Source organism: Suricata suricatta, chromosome 10 (genome assembly GCF_006229205.1).
Source record: "Suricata suricatta isolate VVHF042 chromosome 10, meerkat_22Aug2017_6uvM2_HiC, whole genome shotgun sequence".
NCBI classification, from domain to species: Eukaryota; Metazoa; Chordata; class Mammalia; order Carnivora; family Herpestidae; genus Suricata; species Suricata suricatta.
The window spans coordinates 59,186,225-59,199,893 of NC_043709.1; the positions used below are offsets into that span (position 1 = coordinate 59,186,225).

General features: G+C 36.7%; 1 protein-coding gene across 1 annotated transcript; it reads right to left on the reverse strand.

Moving 5' to 3' along the window:
* Positions 1–11,029: 11,029 nt before the first annotated feature.
* On the reverse strand, positions 11,030–11,971 carry LOC115305676 (olfactory receptor 9K2-like). Its single transcript, XM_029955927.1, has one exon. The coding sequence runs from the start codon at positions 11,969–11,971 to the stop codon at positions 11,030–11,032; it is 942 nt and encodes a 313-aa protein (XP_029811787.1).
* Between the last annotated feature and the right edge of the window lie 1,698 nt (positions 11,972–13,669).

Consider the following 13,669-nt stretch of genomic DNA (forward strand, 5'->3'; position numbering starts at 1 on the left):
AGAAGAGCTGCTGGAAGAAGAAATATGTGCCTCGACCTTGCAAGATCAGCAGCCCGCAGAGCAGAGCTGCATTGTTACTCCCAGCTCTGCAGAACTGTGTTATCACTCCCAACTCAGCAGAACTCCATCATCACTCCCAGCTCAGTGGAGCTGCATTATCTGTTTCCCAGGCTCGGGGCCTGTAGACTGGGCCTTCCTATCAGTTTCCCAGGCACTGTGCTATGCTGAAACTGCAAGTTATAGTTTCTCTCTTATCCTTGCTCTTGTTTCTTAGCAACTGACTTACGTCAAGTTGCCCGTTTTCTGCCTTTAAAAGATGTGTGTGTTCTCTCAATAAACGGACTTGATCAGCAACTGCAGACTTGTCCCCTTGTCTCTCCTTGTTCCACTCACCCCTCCCCCACAGGAACCGTTCGTTGTGGGTCGCTGGCCGACTCAATAGGTCTAGCAGGAAATCAAGAGAGACCTAATGGAGAACCAGGGGGAACGGAGGAGAGAGAGAGAGTTGGGGAGAGAGAGGGATGCAAAACTTGAGAGACTATTGAATGCTGAGAATGAACTGAGGGTTGAGGGGGAAGGGGGAGGGGGGAAAGAGGTGGTGGTGATGGTGGAGGGCACTTAAGGGGAAGAGCACTGGGTGTTGTATGGAAAACAATTTGACAATAAAATATTATGGAGAAAAAAAAGATGTCAAAACATCATAATATACAGAAATTTTTTTATTTTTAAAGAATATTTACAATATGTGTCCAGGGATGATACAAGATGCAGTGTCAAAGACTTATATTAAAGCATAAAATGGCACTCAGCATAGAAAATAAATGGGCTAACATTGACAACACAAGAAACAACAGGATGCGGAGAAAGAGGGTCCGTCCTGCACTGTTGGTAGGAATGCAAGCTGATGCAGCCACTGAGGAAAATGGCATGGAGGTTCCTCAAAAAGTTAAAAATAGAGCTACCCCATGATCTAGGGTAGTTTAGATCTTTATGTACATACTAGGTATGTACATAAAGAATATAAAAATACTAATTGAAAGGAATACACATACCATAATATTTACAGCAGCATTATCTACAATAGCAAAATTATGGTAACAGCCCAAGTGTCCATTGACTGACTGATGAATGCATAAAGAAAATGTGGTATAAATATATACAATAAAGTATTATTCAGCCATAAAAAGATGAAATCTTGCCATTTGCAATGACATGGGTGGAGCTAAAGTATTATGCTAAGTGAAATAAGTTAGTCAGAGAAAGTCAAATACCATATAATTTCACTAATGTGGACTTTAAGAAACAAAATAAACAAGCAAAAGGAACAAAGGAAAGAGAGAAAGAGAGTAAGCCAAGAAACAGACTCTTAACTATAGAGAACAAACTGATAGCTACCAGAGGGGAAGTGGGGGTGGAGGAGGGGTGAAACAGGTGACAGGGACCAAGGAATGCACTGGTGATGAGTGCTGGGTTATGCATGGAATATTTGAATCACTGTATTGTACACCTGAAACTAATATTACACTGTAGTTTAACTGACTGGTATTTAAACAAAAGCTTTTTTAAAATGCAGTACAAAAATAAGTCCAGTCTCATCGCTGGTGTCTCAATCATCCTATGCCTAAATAATCTATTGGTGTGTCTATATCTTCAGCAAATAATTTAAACATTGAATTGTTATTAGTACTCAAAACAATGTAAATAAGCCATCAAAGAAGTTTAAATTTTCTTCTGTATGTATGGTTTGTTTAAAATAGCTGAAAAATAAATGCTCACAGAAAAAAAAGAATGGACTCCAAGTTTTTTAATTTTTAAAAAATGTTTTATTTATTTTTTTGATACAGAGAGAGACAGAACATGACAGGGGAGAGGCAGAGAAAGAGGGAAACACAGAATCAGAAGCAGGCTCCAGGCTCTGAGCTGTCAGCACAGAACTGTAGGCAGAGCTTGAACCCACAAATGTGAGATTATGACCTGAGCCAAAGTCGGAGACTTCACCAACTGAGCCACCCAGGCACCCCTAGACTCCACTTACTAAAAAAAAAAAAAAAGTAACAATAGACCCTTTTCATGTTAGCATAAATAACATTTTATGAACAATAACTATTTATTCCAAACAAAAAAGTGTTGTCTGTTTTGGGGTGTTTTTTTAAGTTTATTTCTTTGAGAGAGAGAGAGAGAACAAGTGGGGGAGGGACACAGAGAGAGGGAGAGAGAGAATCCCAAGAAGGCTCTGTGCTACAGAGTGCTTGAACTCATCAACCATAAGATCATGATCTGAGCCAAAATCAAGAGTTGGACGCTTAACCAGCCGAGCCACACAGACACCCAAGTACCATTGTTTTTAATTTTTGCCCTCAGATTGACAAAATTAAGATTGATAGCACCCAGGGTTGGTTGTAATGTAAGACAAGGAAATGCATGCATTGTTAATGTCAACATGATTTTATGGAATCATAAAATATTTTTTATGGAAAACAACTAAGAAGCATCTATTAAATTGAAATGCATGAAAGTTTGGTTGTAACAATCTTGCTTTTGGTGATGTATTTCATACAGAAAAAAACCTTAGCAGTACATAAGGAGATATGCAGAGGATGTTTACTACAGCAGTTTTTAGTAGCAAAAACATGCAGAGAGTGAATGCTCAAGAAGAGAATAATGGTTAAAGAAGTAAGGAGAACATATAACATGAGACTTACCCTCTTAAAATTTTAAGTGTGTTACACTGAATTGCTAAGTATAGGCACCATGCTGTACAGCATATCTCTAGAACTGACTCATCTTGCATAACTGATCAATCTCTGGAAAATGACAACTCCCCATTTTCCTTTCCCCTAGCCTCTGACAATGCCCATTTGACTCTGTTTCTGTAAGCTTAACTATTTTAGAGACGTCAGTAATTGGAATCGTGTAGTATTTGTTCTTCTGAGGCTGGCTTATTTCACTTAGCAAGTATGTATAGTTAACAATTCAATGGTGCACTTAAAGTTTTTTAAAGGTCAGATTCCATGTTAAGTGTTCTTACCATTAAAACAACCAAGCAATCAAAGCAAATCCAAACCAAACAAACAAAAATGGGGCAGGAGGAAACTGTTGGAGGTGATGTATATGTTTACTACCTTGATGATACTGATGGCCTCACTGGTGTATGCATATTTCCAAATTCATTAAATTGTATATATTAAATATGTCCAGTTTTTTATATCAACTATACCTCTATAAAGCTGTTTTTAAAAATAAATACATATGGGGAAATTCAAAAAAAAATCTACAGAATGGTAGAAAACCTGACTCAGAAAGTGAGTAGAAATTAATTCTGGAAACCCAGACTCACAACAAAAAATGCCACCACCATGTTGCTCATTGTTGGGAACCACCTTTCTGTCCCCATCATCAATACCTCAGGACAGTGAAATGCCATCACAAACAACAGTATAAAGTTTTTCATGCATTAGATCCAGTCATTGCTACCAAGAGTTTTTTTATTTTAAACTGCTATGGTTTTTTTAAATTATTTTTTAATGTTATTTGTTTATTGTTGAGAGACAGTGCAAGCAGGGGAGGGTCAGAGAGAGAGGGAGATACAGAATCTGAAGCAGTCTCCAGGCTCTGAGCTAGCTGTCTCTAGACTCAAACTCCCAAACTGGAAGATCATGACTTGAGCTGAAGTTGGATGCTTAACTGACTGAGCCACCCAGGTGTCACTAAGCTACTAAAGTTTCTTACCACTGTTCTCTCCAAAATCAAAGTCCCAGGCAAGAGCATCAGATTGTTTGACTCCTGGTCATATACCCATGCTCCAGGTTCCAGGAACAAAGAGACAAACCTATCAATCTTCAGATTTCCATAAGAAGTAGTGAGAGTATGCTCCCCACCAATAACTGTACACTGGCAGTTTTCCCAAATAGAAGAAGGCATTTAAATGCTAGGCAGCCTGATAATAATACATTGTATGACAAAAATTATTATTATCTAAGCATCACTCTGATAGAACGTCCTCTAAGAATTGAGAAATTAAAACTGTATGGTGGCTAGGTATTGCTCTTTTGCTATCTGGTTTCCATTTCCCCTTTCTCAATAATGCCTGATTTATTTTTGAGGCATCAACCATTTTCAATTGATAAAGTCTAGTGGACTCAATTTAGGTATCCTATCCTCCTTTAGTAAATGAATGGGCCCATAACAAAGGAAGGCCAAGGGAATGCTTCCTCACCAGAATTCAAAGTCAACAGAGTGACTCAGACAATACTACTATTTCCAACTTGCAACATTCTCTTCAATGACTCCCTGCTATGCCATACAACTTGTACCACTTCGTTCTCTGCAGTGTGTTTGTTCTTGACCTTTTTCCTTCTGCCTCTTTATCAATTCTGTATGTTACCAATACATTTAGTCTTCTAATAAATAACTTTCTGTTTAGGTTACTTAACTCATTTTTTATTACTGGCACCCAAAACAAATACCCAAAATTGGTTTCAGAGTACATAAATGTAACATCATTGATAAAATTAGTCAAAAATATAAGAAAAAGAAACTATTTTATATGGGAAATATAAAATGTTCACATTATTTGTGGCAAAATTGTCTATTAACTTATCTTATTAAATACATGGTTAAATGGAATCCTATGCCCATGAAAGCAAGAATGTGATAGACGATACAGTCACCATCATGAGGTAAAATCATGGTATTATTGACTCAAAGACTGCAACATCGTATGAGTACTTTTGATAACTTAAAACAAAAATTAAGTTCAGATTTTTAAATTCACATAGGAAACTTCTGTTACACTACAAGATAATCTCTTATATTTTTTAGCTGCAGAGATGAAATACCAGAAAATTAAATCCCAGAGTGTGATTTGTTTTTTTTAATTTTTTCAATGTTGATTTATTTTTGAGAGAGAGAAACAGACAGACAGACAGAGTCCAAGCAAGGGAGGGGCTCGGAGACAGAAGGAGACACCGAATCTGAAGCAGGCTAAAGACTGAGCTGTCAGCAAAGAGCCCGATGCAGGGTTCAAACTCATGAATTGCGAGATCATGACCTGAGCCAAAATCAGATGTGTAACTGAGTGAGCCAGCCAGGCACCCCCGGAGTGTGACTTCTTTTGATTTGTTGGCTGCAAAATATGTCAATTCAATACCTCCAACATCTCTTAAGGCAAATAAATTCTGCACATCTGGGTATGTAAGATTACTTAAAACACTTGGAATATCCTGATTTTTTTTTAATTTTTAGTTATTTATTTTTTAATTTTTCAAGACAGAGGGAGCACAAGCCATGGAGGTAGCAGAAGTAGAGGGAGAGAGAGAATCTTAAGCTCCATGCTTAATGCAGAGACTGACATGGGGCTCCAACTCACAACCATGAGATTATGACCAGAGTCAAAATAAGGTTGTAGACTTAACCGATTGAGCCACCCAGGTGCCCCCTGGTATTTTTGACACTCTACTCCTACCACCTTTGCATAGGAAACAAAATCCACTCAAATCCCTGAAGGAGCTCTTTCCTACTTACTTTTAGTGCTACTACTTTTGAGGACATTCCTTGAAGGAAGAAGTTAAATTCCCCTTTCATCCTGCTCCTATTTTCATGAGTGCAGTTACTCGAACCAGAACCCAGCATGCTGAGACAGGAATACTGCTCCAATGCAGATACAGATTTTTTGGAAAATGGCTTAAAACTTTGAGTATGTTTTGGCAAAATGCAAAGTATGTCGGTGTGAATAAATTTTGGTGGCTCTTCTACTGGAGAGGGAAGGAAGATACTGGGTAGAATTTGTACTTAACAGAGATTTGAAAACTCAAGAGCTGGTTCATGAAAATAAATAGAGGACTGATAGTTTGCTGGATTGATTAACCCAAAGCTTTAACTGATAATGGATGGCTCTAAAGAAGTGGGGACACTAAAAACACTTTTAGAAAACATTATAAAAAGAAATTCAACCTCTTTAGGAGACAGTGATGCTGAGGAGGACTAACCATAAATGGCCTCATGTCATACACTCTGGTTAGGTGCCCCACAGGTTTCAGAAAATGTTCTCTCCACCAGTGACAGAAGGAAAAAGCAGTAACCTTCAAAGCCTCTGCGATTCTTCTAAGGATATTAGTGGGAGACAACAAAGTTAAAAGGTTCCCTGATATCAATGGAAACAGGGCAGTGACAGAGCTCAGATTGTGGCACCTGACTGAAAGAAAAAAGGATGATTTGGTTAACATGATAGTAGCAGCTCTGGTTTATTAGTCAAAGGATGAATGTGGTACAGTAATCTCCATATAAAGATAACCATGAGATGTCTAGAAATAAAATCAATGGGCCTCTTCTGAGAGATGGAGAGAGAGAGAGAGAGAGACCTGACTTGAGCTGCTATGACTCAGATCATGCTCATCCTCCAATTCCTAACCAAATTGGTTCTCACACAGCCACTAGCACATAGAGAAGGCTCAATACTTTTGAGTAAGGTGTGAACTGAAATCCTCCCAACAAGCCGTCCTTAAATTTTTTGGTAACTAATTCTCAGCTGACAAACCCTGGAGAAAAGTATATACCCAAATATTCTTTGGACTTTTAAAAATATTTAGATCTTGTCTCAGAACTAATCAGCAGAGGGACAAAGAGCTAAACTTTTGTGAAGTAAATATTTCCAATAGTGTGGTATTAGACAAGTTTGGATCCCACTTAGAAATTCTTTGTCTATTTTCCACCTTCTAATTTCCTGAAATGCTGACTAATAACTCATCCCCTCCAGGCTTACAACTGTCGACACGAGCCAAACAAAATTTGCATGTCTAATTCTTAGCTTTTGATGAAATCATTCAAAGGTAATATATGTAAGTTGTCACAAAAGAAACCTAAGTACAAGACATTCAATTGAAGGAACTGATGACAGTCATTACAGTGGCAAACAATGTGAATAAATGGATGAATTTTAAATGTTGATAAGAGAAGAAGAAACTATTTCAAAAATGTAGAATCTATGGATTCACAAAAGTAACAAATATAAAAATCAGTCTTTGATTGAATTTTGGGTTTTTTTGTCTTTTTTTTAATAGCTTATTGTCAAATTGGTTTCCATATAACACCCAGTGCTTCTCCCCACAAGTGTCCCCCCACCATGACCATCACCCCCCCTCCTTCACCCTCCCCCTTCAGTCCATGGTTCGTTTTCAGTATTCAGTAGTCTCCCTTGATCTTTGTCTCTCACTCTCCCCTGCTCTCTTTCCCCCTTCCCCTCCCCATGGTCCCCTGCCAGGTCTCTCCTGTTAGACCTATGAATGCAAACATATGGTATCTATCCTTCTCTGCCTGACTTATTTCGCTTAGCATGACACCCTCGAGGTCCATCCACTTTGCTACAAATGGCCAGATTTCATTCTTTCTCATTGCCATGTAATACTCCACTGTTTATATATACCACATCTTCTCAATCCATTCATCAGTTGATGGACATTTAGGCTTTTTCCATGATTTGGCTATTGTAGAAAGTGCCATTATGAACATTGGGGTACATGTGCTCCTATGCATCAGCACTTCTGTATCCTTTGGATAAATCTCTAGCAGTGCTATTCCTGGGTCATAGGGGAGTTCTATGGATAGTTTTTTGAGGAGCCTCCACACTGTTTTCCAGAGCGGCTGCACCAGTTTAGATTCCCACCAACAGTGGAGGAGGGTGCCTGTTTCTGCACATCCTCGCCAGCATCTATAGTCTCTTGATTTGTTCATTTTAGCCACTCTGACTGGTGTGAGGTGGTATCTCAGTGTGGTTTTGATTTGTATTTCCCTGATGATGAGTGATGTTGAGCATCATTTCATGTGCCTGTTGGCCATCTGGATGTCCTCTTTGGAGAAGTGTCTATTCAGGTCTTCTGCTCATACACGAAAAATGAATGATCCAGTGAAGAATTGTCTTTTTTTCTTTACCAAATTATAATAATTAGGAAGTTACTTTGAAATAAATTTCTGTTTTCGTGTTTTCACTTCCAGTATACATTGCTTTTTTCTTATCCCATCTCTTCCCTTTTCTTCCCTTCCTTCTCCAGACCTCACAAGTAAGTAGATTTGCCCTCAAAGAAGATCTCTAGAACAATAGCTTCCACACACTCAAAAATTGTATTGACTTTATGACTTATACTGCTTCCAGGGGATTGGGCAAAGTAACATCTCATATTTGACTCACAAGAGTAAGAATACCAGTCCAATATCAATTCAACATTACATTTTACAATACCTATTCAGTTCAGCTTGTCCATCACCATAACATTTTAAATCTCATAATAAGAAGTTGAAACTATCATAATGAAAGACAATGAAGTCAGACTTGGGTGCTTATCCACAGATGCTTAATGTAGTCATTTAAACTTATATTAGTGAAGTTTCCAATCAGTGCTTAATTATCATTTGTAACTATCTAAGTCAGAGAATGTTAGCATCCTCACAATAGAGAGGAATCTAAATGCCCTCACTGAAGTTCTGCATTATTACACTAAATATTAGGTAAACATCAACAATACATAAAATTTAAAGACAAAATGCAATGCATAATGTTACAGAACAATAAATATTTGTGCATGTCCAAAAATTTGTCATCAAGATGAATCATGCAGTATAAATAAGTTAACAATGTTTGACATATCAAATTCAATCTTCAGTCTCTAAATCCACTCTAAATAACAACTTATGAGGTATATGTTGCAAAATGTAATCTTGTCACTTGGGTGTATCAGGGTTTCATGAAAAATCCATGCATAATTTAAAAAAAAAGACTTTATCAATGAAAGCCAACAAAAGGTTGTTAAGACATTGGGGTGTCCTGATGGGATCTTAATGGCACAAGTAACAAAGTATATAAATTAGGCACTACTTTTCATATAAGACCCAGAAAAAAAGCTACAAGAAAACTGTTCATTGAAATTAAAAAAATATTAAGGGGTCTTATTTAGCACCTTTGAAAGTATTCTGCCTTGGTGTCCAACTTTCTCAGATTTCTTCAGACACTGGAAGTGGTTTCAGTAATGCCACTTGAAAGGTTATGCACCTGAATACTGTTCTCTGTTATGGCTCTAAAACAAGATATATAATAAACCAGACTAAAAACTAAAGCAAATGAATCTAGGCTATCTTCTTATCCAATATTCTTTTTCCAACAGTCTTCAGTAACCCACACTTGTTAGACTTACCACAGAGCAACATTCTGACACTAATGGGCATCCAATGGAAATAAATAAAACCTAAGCCTAAAAGGGCATTTTCCAGACTAACAATAATCAATGCCAATGATCACTTTCCCAAGCTGATCTGTGTTCCTATTTTGCTCTCAAATGATGTTTTTCTGAATATCAATTAAAGAGTAGCGTCTGAGTATACGAGAAATAGTAAATTGATTCACAGGTTTAGGATGGAGAGGACAAATATAACCTTGATTTTTAAAATCATTTTGCTTCTCTATTTATCTCTTAATTAAGAATGATTATTTATCAAGGATCTTACCCTAACAAATATTGACCCACATAATGCATGCCCTTGTGCATTCATCAAAAAAAGCCTTTGCTATCTAAACAAAAGCTGAAAAAAAAAAGGCCTAATCAGATACTCATATTTTAAGTTTTCACAGTGCCAAGTACATGGACAAAACTAGTCATTGTCATTTACTTCTTAGGTTAGGGGTTTTTTTTTTTCACATTTGATATTGTCTGGACATAGCATTGATTGTGTAGCAGAACAATATTACTTATAGCACTTGTAAAAACAGTAACTTGCTATGACTCTCTGGAACTGGGCTTCCCCTGATACCTCTCAAATCTGTGGGATGCTGCATTAACCACTCTTCTCCTCTCAATTGACATTTGATGTTTAGGATTAATCATAGTTTTATTACCCCTTAACCAAACTAATAAACACACTCATACAGGGGCACCTGGGTGGTTAAGTTGGTTGAGAGTCCAGCTTTGGCTGGGGTCATGATCTCGTGGTTAGTGGGTTTGAGCCTGGAGCCTGGAGTCTGGAGCCTGCTTCAGATTCTGTGTCTCCCTCTCTCTCTGTTCCTGCCCTGCTTTCTCTCTCTCTCTCTCTATCTCTATGTCTCTCTCAGTCGAGAATAAATGAGCATCAAATAAATAAAAGTAGAAAAATAAAAATGAACACACTCATACATACACAAACATAACACATGCATGTACACACATATAAATCCAATTATTCATAAAGATTATTGGAAAGCCTTGTTATATTTTAACTGAGATTTTTCAAGCTGACTTCATTTCAATATGGTGCTTTCACTAACTGCATATCCTCTACCAATAATTTTTATTATCCAAATGATAGAGGGCATGAATTATAAAATATCATAAACATACTAAAATATTTTCACTGTGTGACAGCAGAGTAGACTGTGCCATTCAAAGAAAATCAAACAAAATATCTTAATTTACAAAATCAATGCAATTTTCATGTTTCTTCTACTTTGGCCACTTTAATTCAACAAAAACCACTGTTATTTTACCCTTCCATTTCCTTATCATTATATGAACATGCTTTCTAATATCTTGTATGACATCAAAAACAAGATACAACACTAACATTTATATGGAGTATCATGTGCATATAAACCATTGGCTCACACAGTTTCTGAGTTAATCATTATACTAGGTATTTTCTGTATCTCAGTTTTACCTTCGCATACAGGAAAGAGAAACTATAAAATTCTATACTTCCCCATGTACATAACATATTATTACCTGGAGAATGAGGAATACATAACTCTTTGTAGAAATGCAGCCAATTTTCATTGTGTCCAGAACTTTCAGATTTAACATTGCTTTAAGAAAAAGTGAATATGTTGTTTGGAGCTTTCCTTATAGGATGTTATTAATCCTGTGGAATAAAATAGTTAAGGTGGTTTTTCTTTTGGGGGGTGGGGGGGATTGTGTTTATATTTTAAATAAACCTGAGCTTTAAATGTCTGTGTCTAGAAGATCAAGCAGACAAAATCAATTGGTGCAAGAAACAGAAAAACAAGTGGAAAGATTTAAAGTAAAACTTTTTTCTTCCATATGACCTTTTTCATGGCATCTTTAACATCCTTATTTCTTAGAGAGTAGATTAAAGGGTTCAGCATAGGTGTGAACAAAATGTAACATACTGAAGCCACTTTACGAAGTTCAGGGTTATTGGGAGGTGTGAGATAGACAAAGGAGACAGTCCCATAGAGCAAACTTACAACTCCCAGGTGGGAACTGCAAGTGGAGAAGGCTTTCTTCCTCCCTTCACTGGAGCGGATTTTTAAAACTGCAGACACAATATACATGTAAGATACCACAATAACAATTATTGTGGGCAAAATAATGAGGACAGCCAAACTAAATGACACCATCTTATTCATAAAGATATTGGAACAAGAGATCTTCTCAATTGGGTTTGAGTCACAGTAGAAGTGATCAATGACTCGGGAAGCACAGAAAGACATTGAGAATGTTACACTGATTTGAAGGATGGAACTGACCCAGCCACAGAGATAGGAACCAGCCACCAACTGGATACAGAGGCTTCTTGACATGCGGACAGTGTAAAGGAGTGGATTGCAGATGGCGATGAAGCGGTCATAGGCCATGGCTGCCAGGACAAACGCCTCTGTGACCATGAAAAGTGCATAAAGAAATAGCTGAGTCACACAGCCTGCAAAGGATATCGTCTTTTTTTGAGACAGGATGTTGACCATGGCTTTGGGTACAATAACAGTGGAGTAGGAGAGATCGATGATGGAGAGATTGCCTAGGAAGAAATACATTGGTGTGTTCAGCCGGGGATCGGTCACAATGATGCCAATCATGCTAAGGTTCCCCAGAAGGACCATCCCATAAACAATCAGGAATAGTAGGAAGAGGAGACTGTGGAGCTCTGGACGGACTCTGATGCCTACAAGAATGAAGTCAGTCACTTCTGAGTGGTTGTCTCCTCCCTTGTCACCCATGGCAAATTTCTGCTTAGAAGTATAACAGAAAGTCAACAAATAAAGTTTCCATTATTTCTCTATCATCACACATAACATTTCACATTAAAAAGACTTCATAGTTGACAGAATACTTTCAAATCTCTTATACCATTAAGTTTACACACATGAGCAAATAAAGGAAAGATATATGACTTGCCTAAGCTAATACAACATGTTAAGGTAACACAACTGGTTAAGGTTCAAACAGGAATTTGAACTCAAAGTGAAATAGTTTTTATTCAAGTTTACTGTTAATTTCAACACAACAAAATTTGATACCTCTTTATATCTAACTATCTTGTCATATGGATGATTTCTGAGATGTCATTTGTGATTTTAAAATACTAAAGCCTAACTCTTTATACTAAGAAAAAGACACTTTGTTAAATTTTATTTTTAAGTTTATAACTTTATACTCATTTTTTGTAATAATATTTTGGTTCAACACAGTAATAAAGATACTTAATGAAAGAAAAGAAAGCTAAAAGTTCATTTCAAGATAATATGAGCTTTCTACCAAGAAGAGCTCTTACAACAGCAAGTAAGTTACTAAAGACTTAATTGTTTTATTTGAGATCCTTAAAAATAAAATCAGACTTCAACTTCTAGAAATAATCTAATATTAAGTGAGAAACTAAAATGTGATCGATGCCTTTATAATTTTTATCCTGTATCATTTATTGATACTATTTTTCTCAAATAAATATGTCAAGAAATCCATAGCATCTCCAACTTCTGATTCTAAGAAAATTAGAAACTTCAAAGTGAGTAACAAATTAAAAGGCTGCCTGTATAAGAGAATACATTAGATTAGACAGCAAATTTTATTAAACTTTTTAAAAATTTTTTAATGTTTATTTATTTTTGAGAGAGAGAAAAAGAAACAGAGCATGAGCAAGAGAGGAAGGGCAGAGAGAGAGAGAGAGAGAGACACAGAATCCAAAACAGGCTCCAGGCCCTGTGCTGCGCTGAGTCTGACCCAGGGCTCGAACTCATGAACTGCCAGATCATGACCTAAGCCAAAGTCAGAGGCTTAGCCGACTATTTGCCCCTATTAAAATCTTAACCTGATAGTAAAAGCTCAGTCGCTTTTTCAAGCCACTTTTCAAAATAAATTTTGATTTTCTAGCAGCATCTAAATTAATCTATTTTGTTTTGGTTGACCTGCTAAGCAACCAAGGCAACTTTAGTTCATTTCAAATATTTTTTTTTATTTTTCTATGAAACAACACACTCACTGTCAATTAAGAATGACCTCACACATCTTTTCTTCTTTGGTGGCATTTAAACCAATATGTTTTCTAGGAGAGAATGAATAATGAAAACCAGCAAATAATCCACAAAATGTCTCTACTAAATTTAAAACGAGTGATACAGCAGCAATCAAAATTAAAGAGTATTCAGTTTCTCCTTGACTTTCTATCCTCCTTCAGTTGTAAGAAGTTTACCTTTTTGTTTTTCAATTGGCTACAAAAATCCCTCAGATCCAACAGCTTTCGTGACTTTCTTTGTTTCATTTGTTGCCTCTCCCAACAACTATGTCAAAGAAGGACATGAATTAATTCATATAGATTCAAAACAAGGGGGGGAATATTAATGAAATGCATTACTATTTTTGCTCCTCACTCCACTGAACCACTATATTTTTGAAACCCATTCAAGTAATTGTACAGTAAT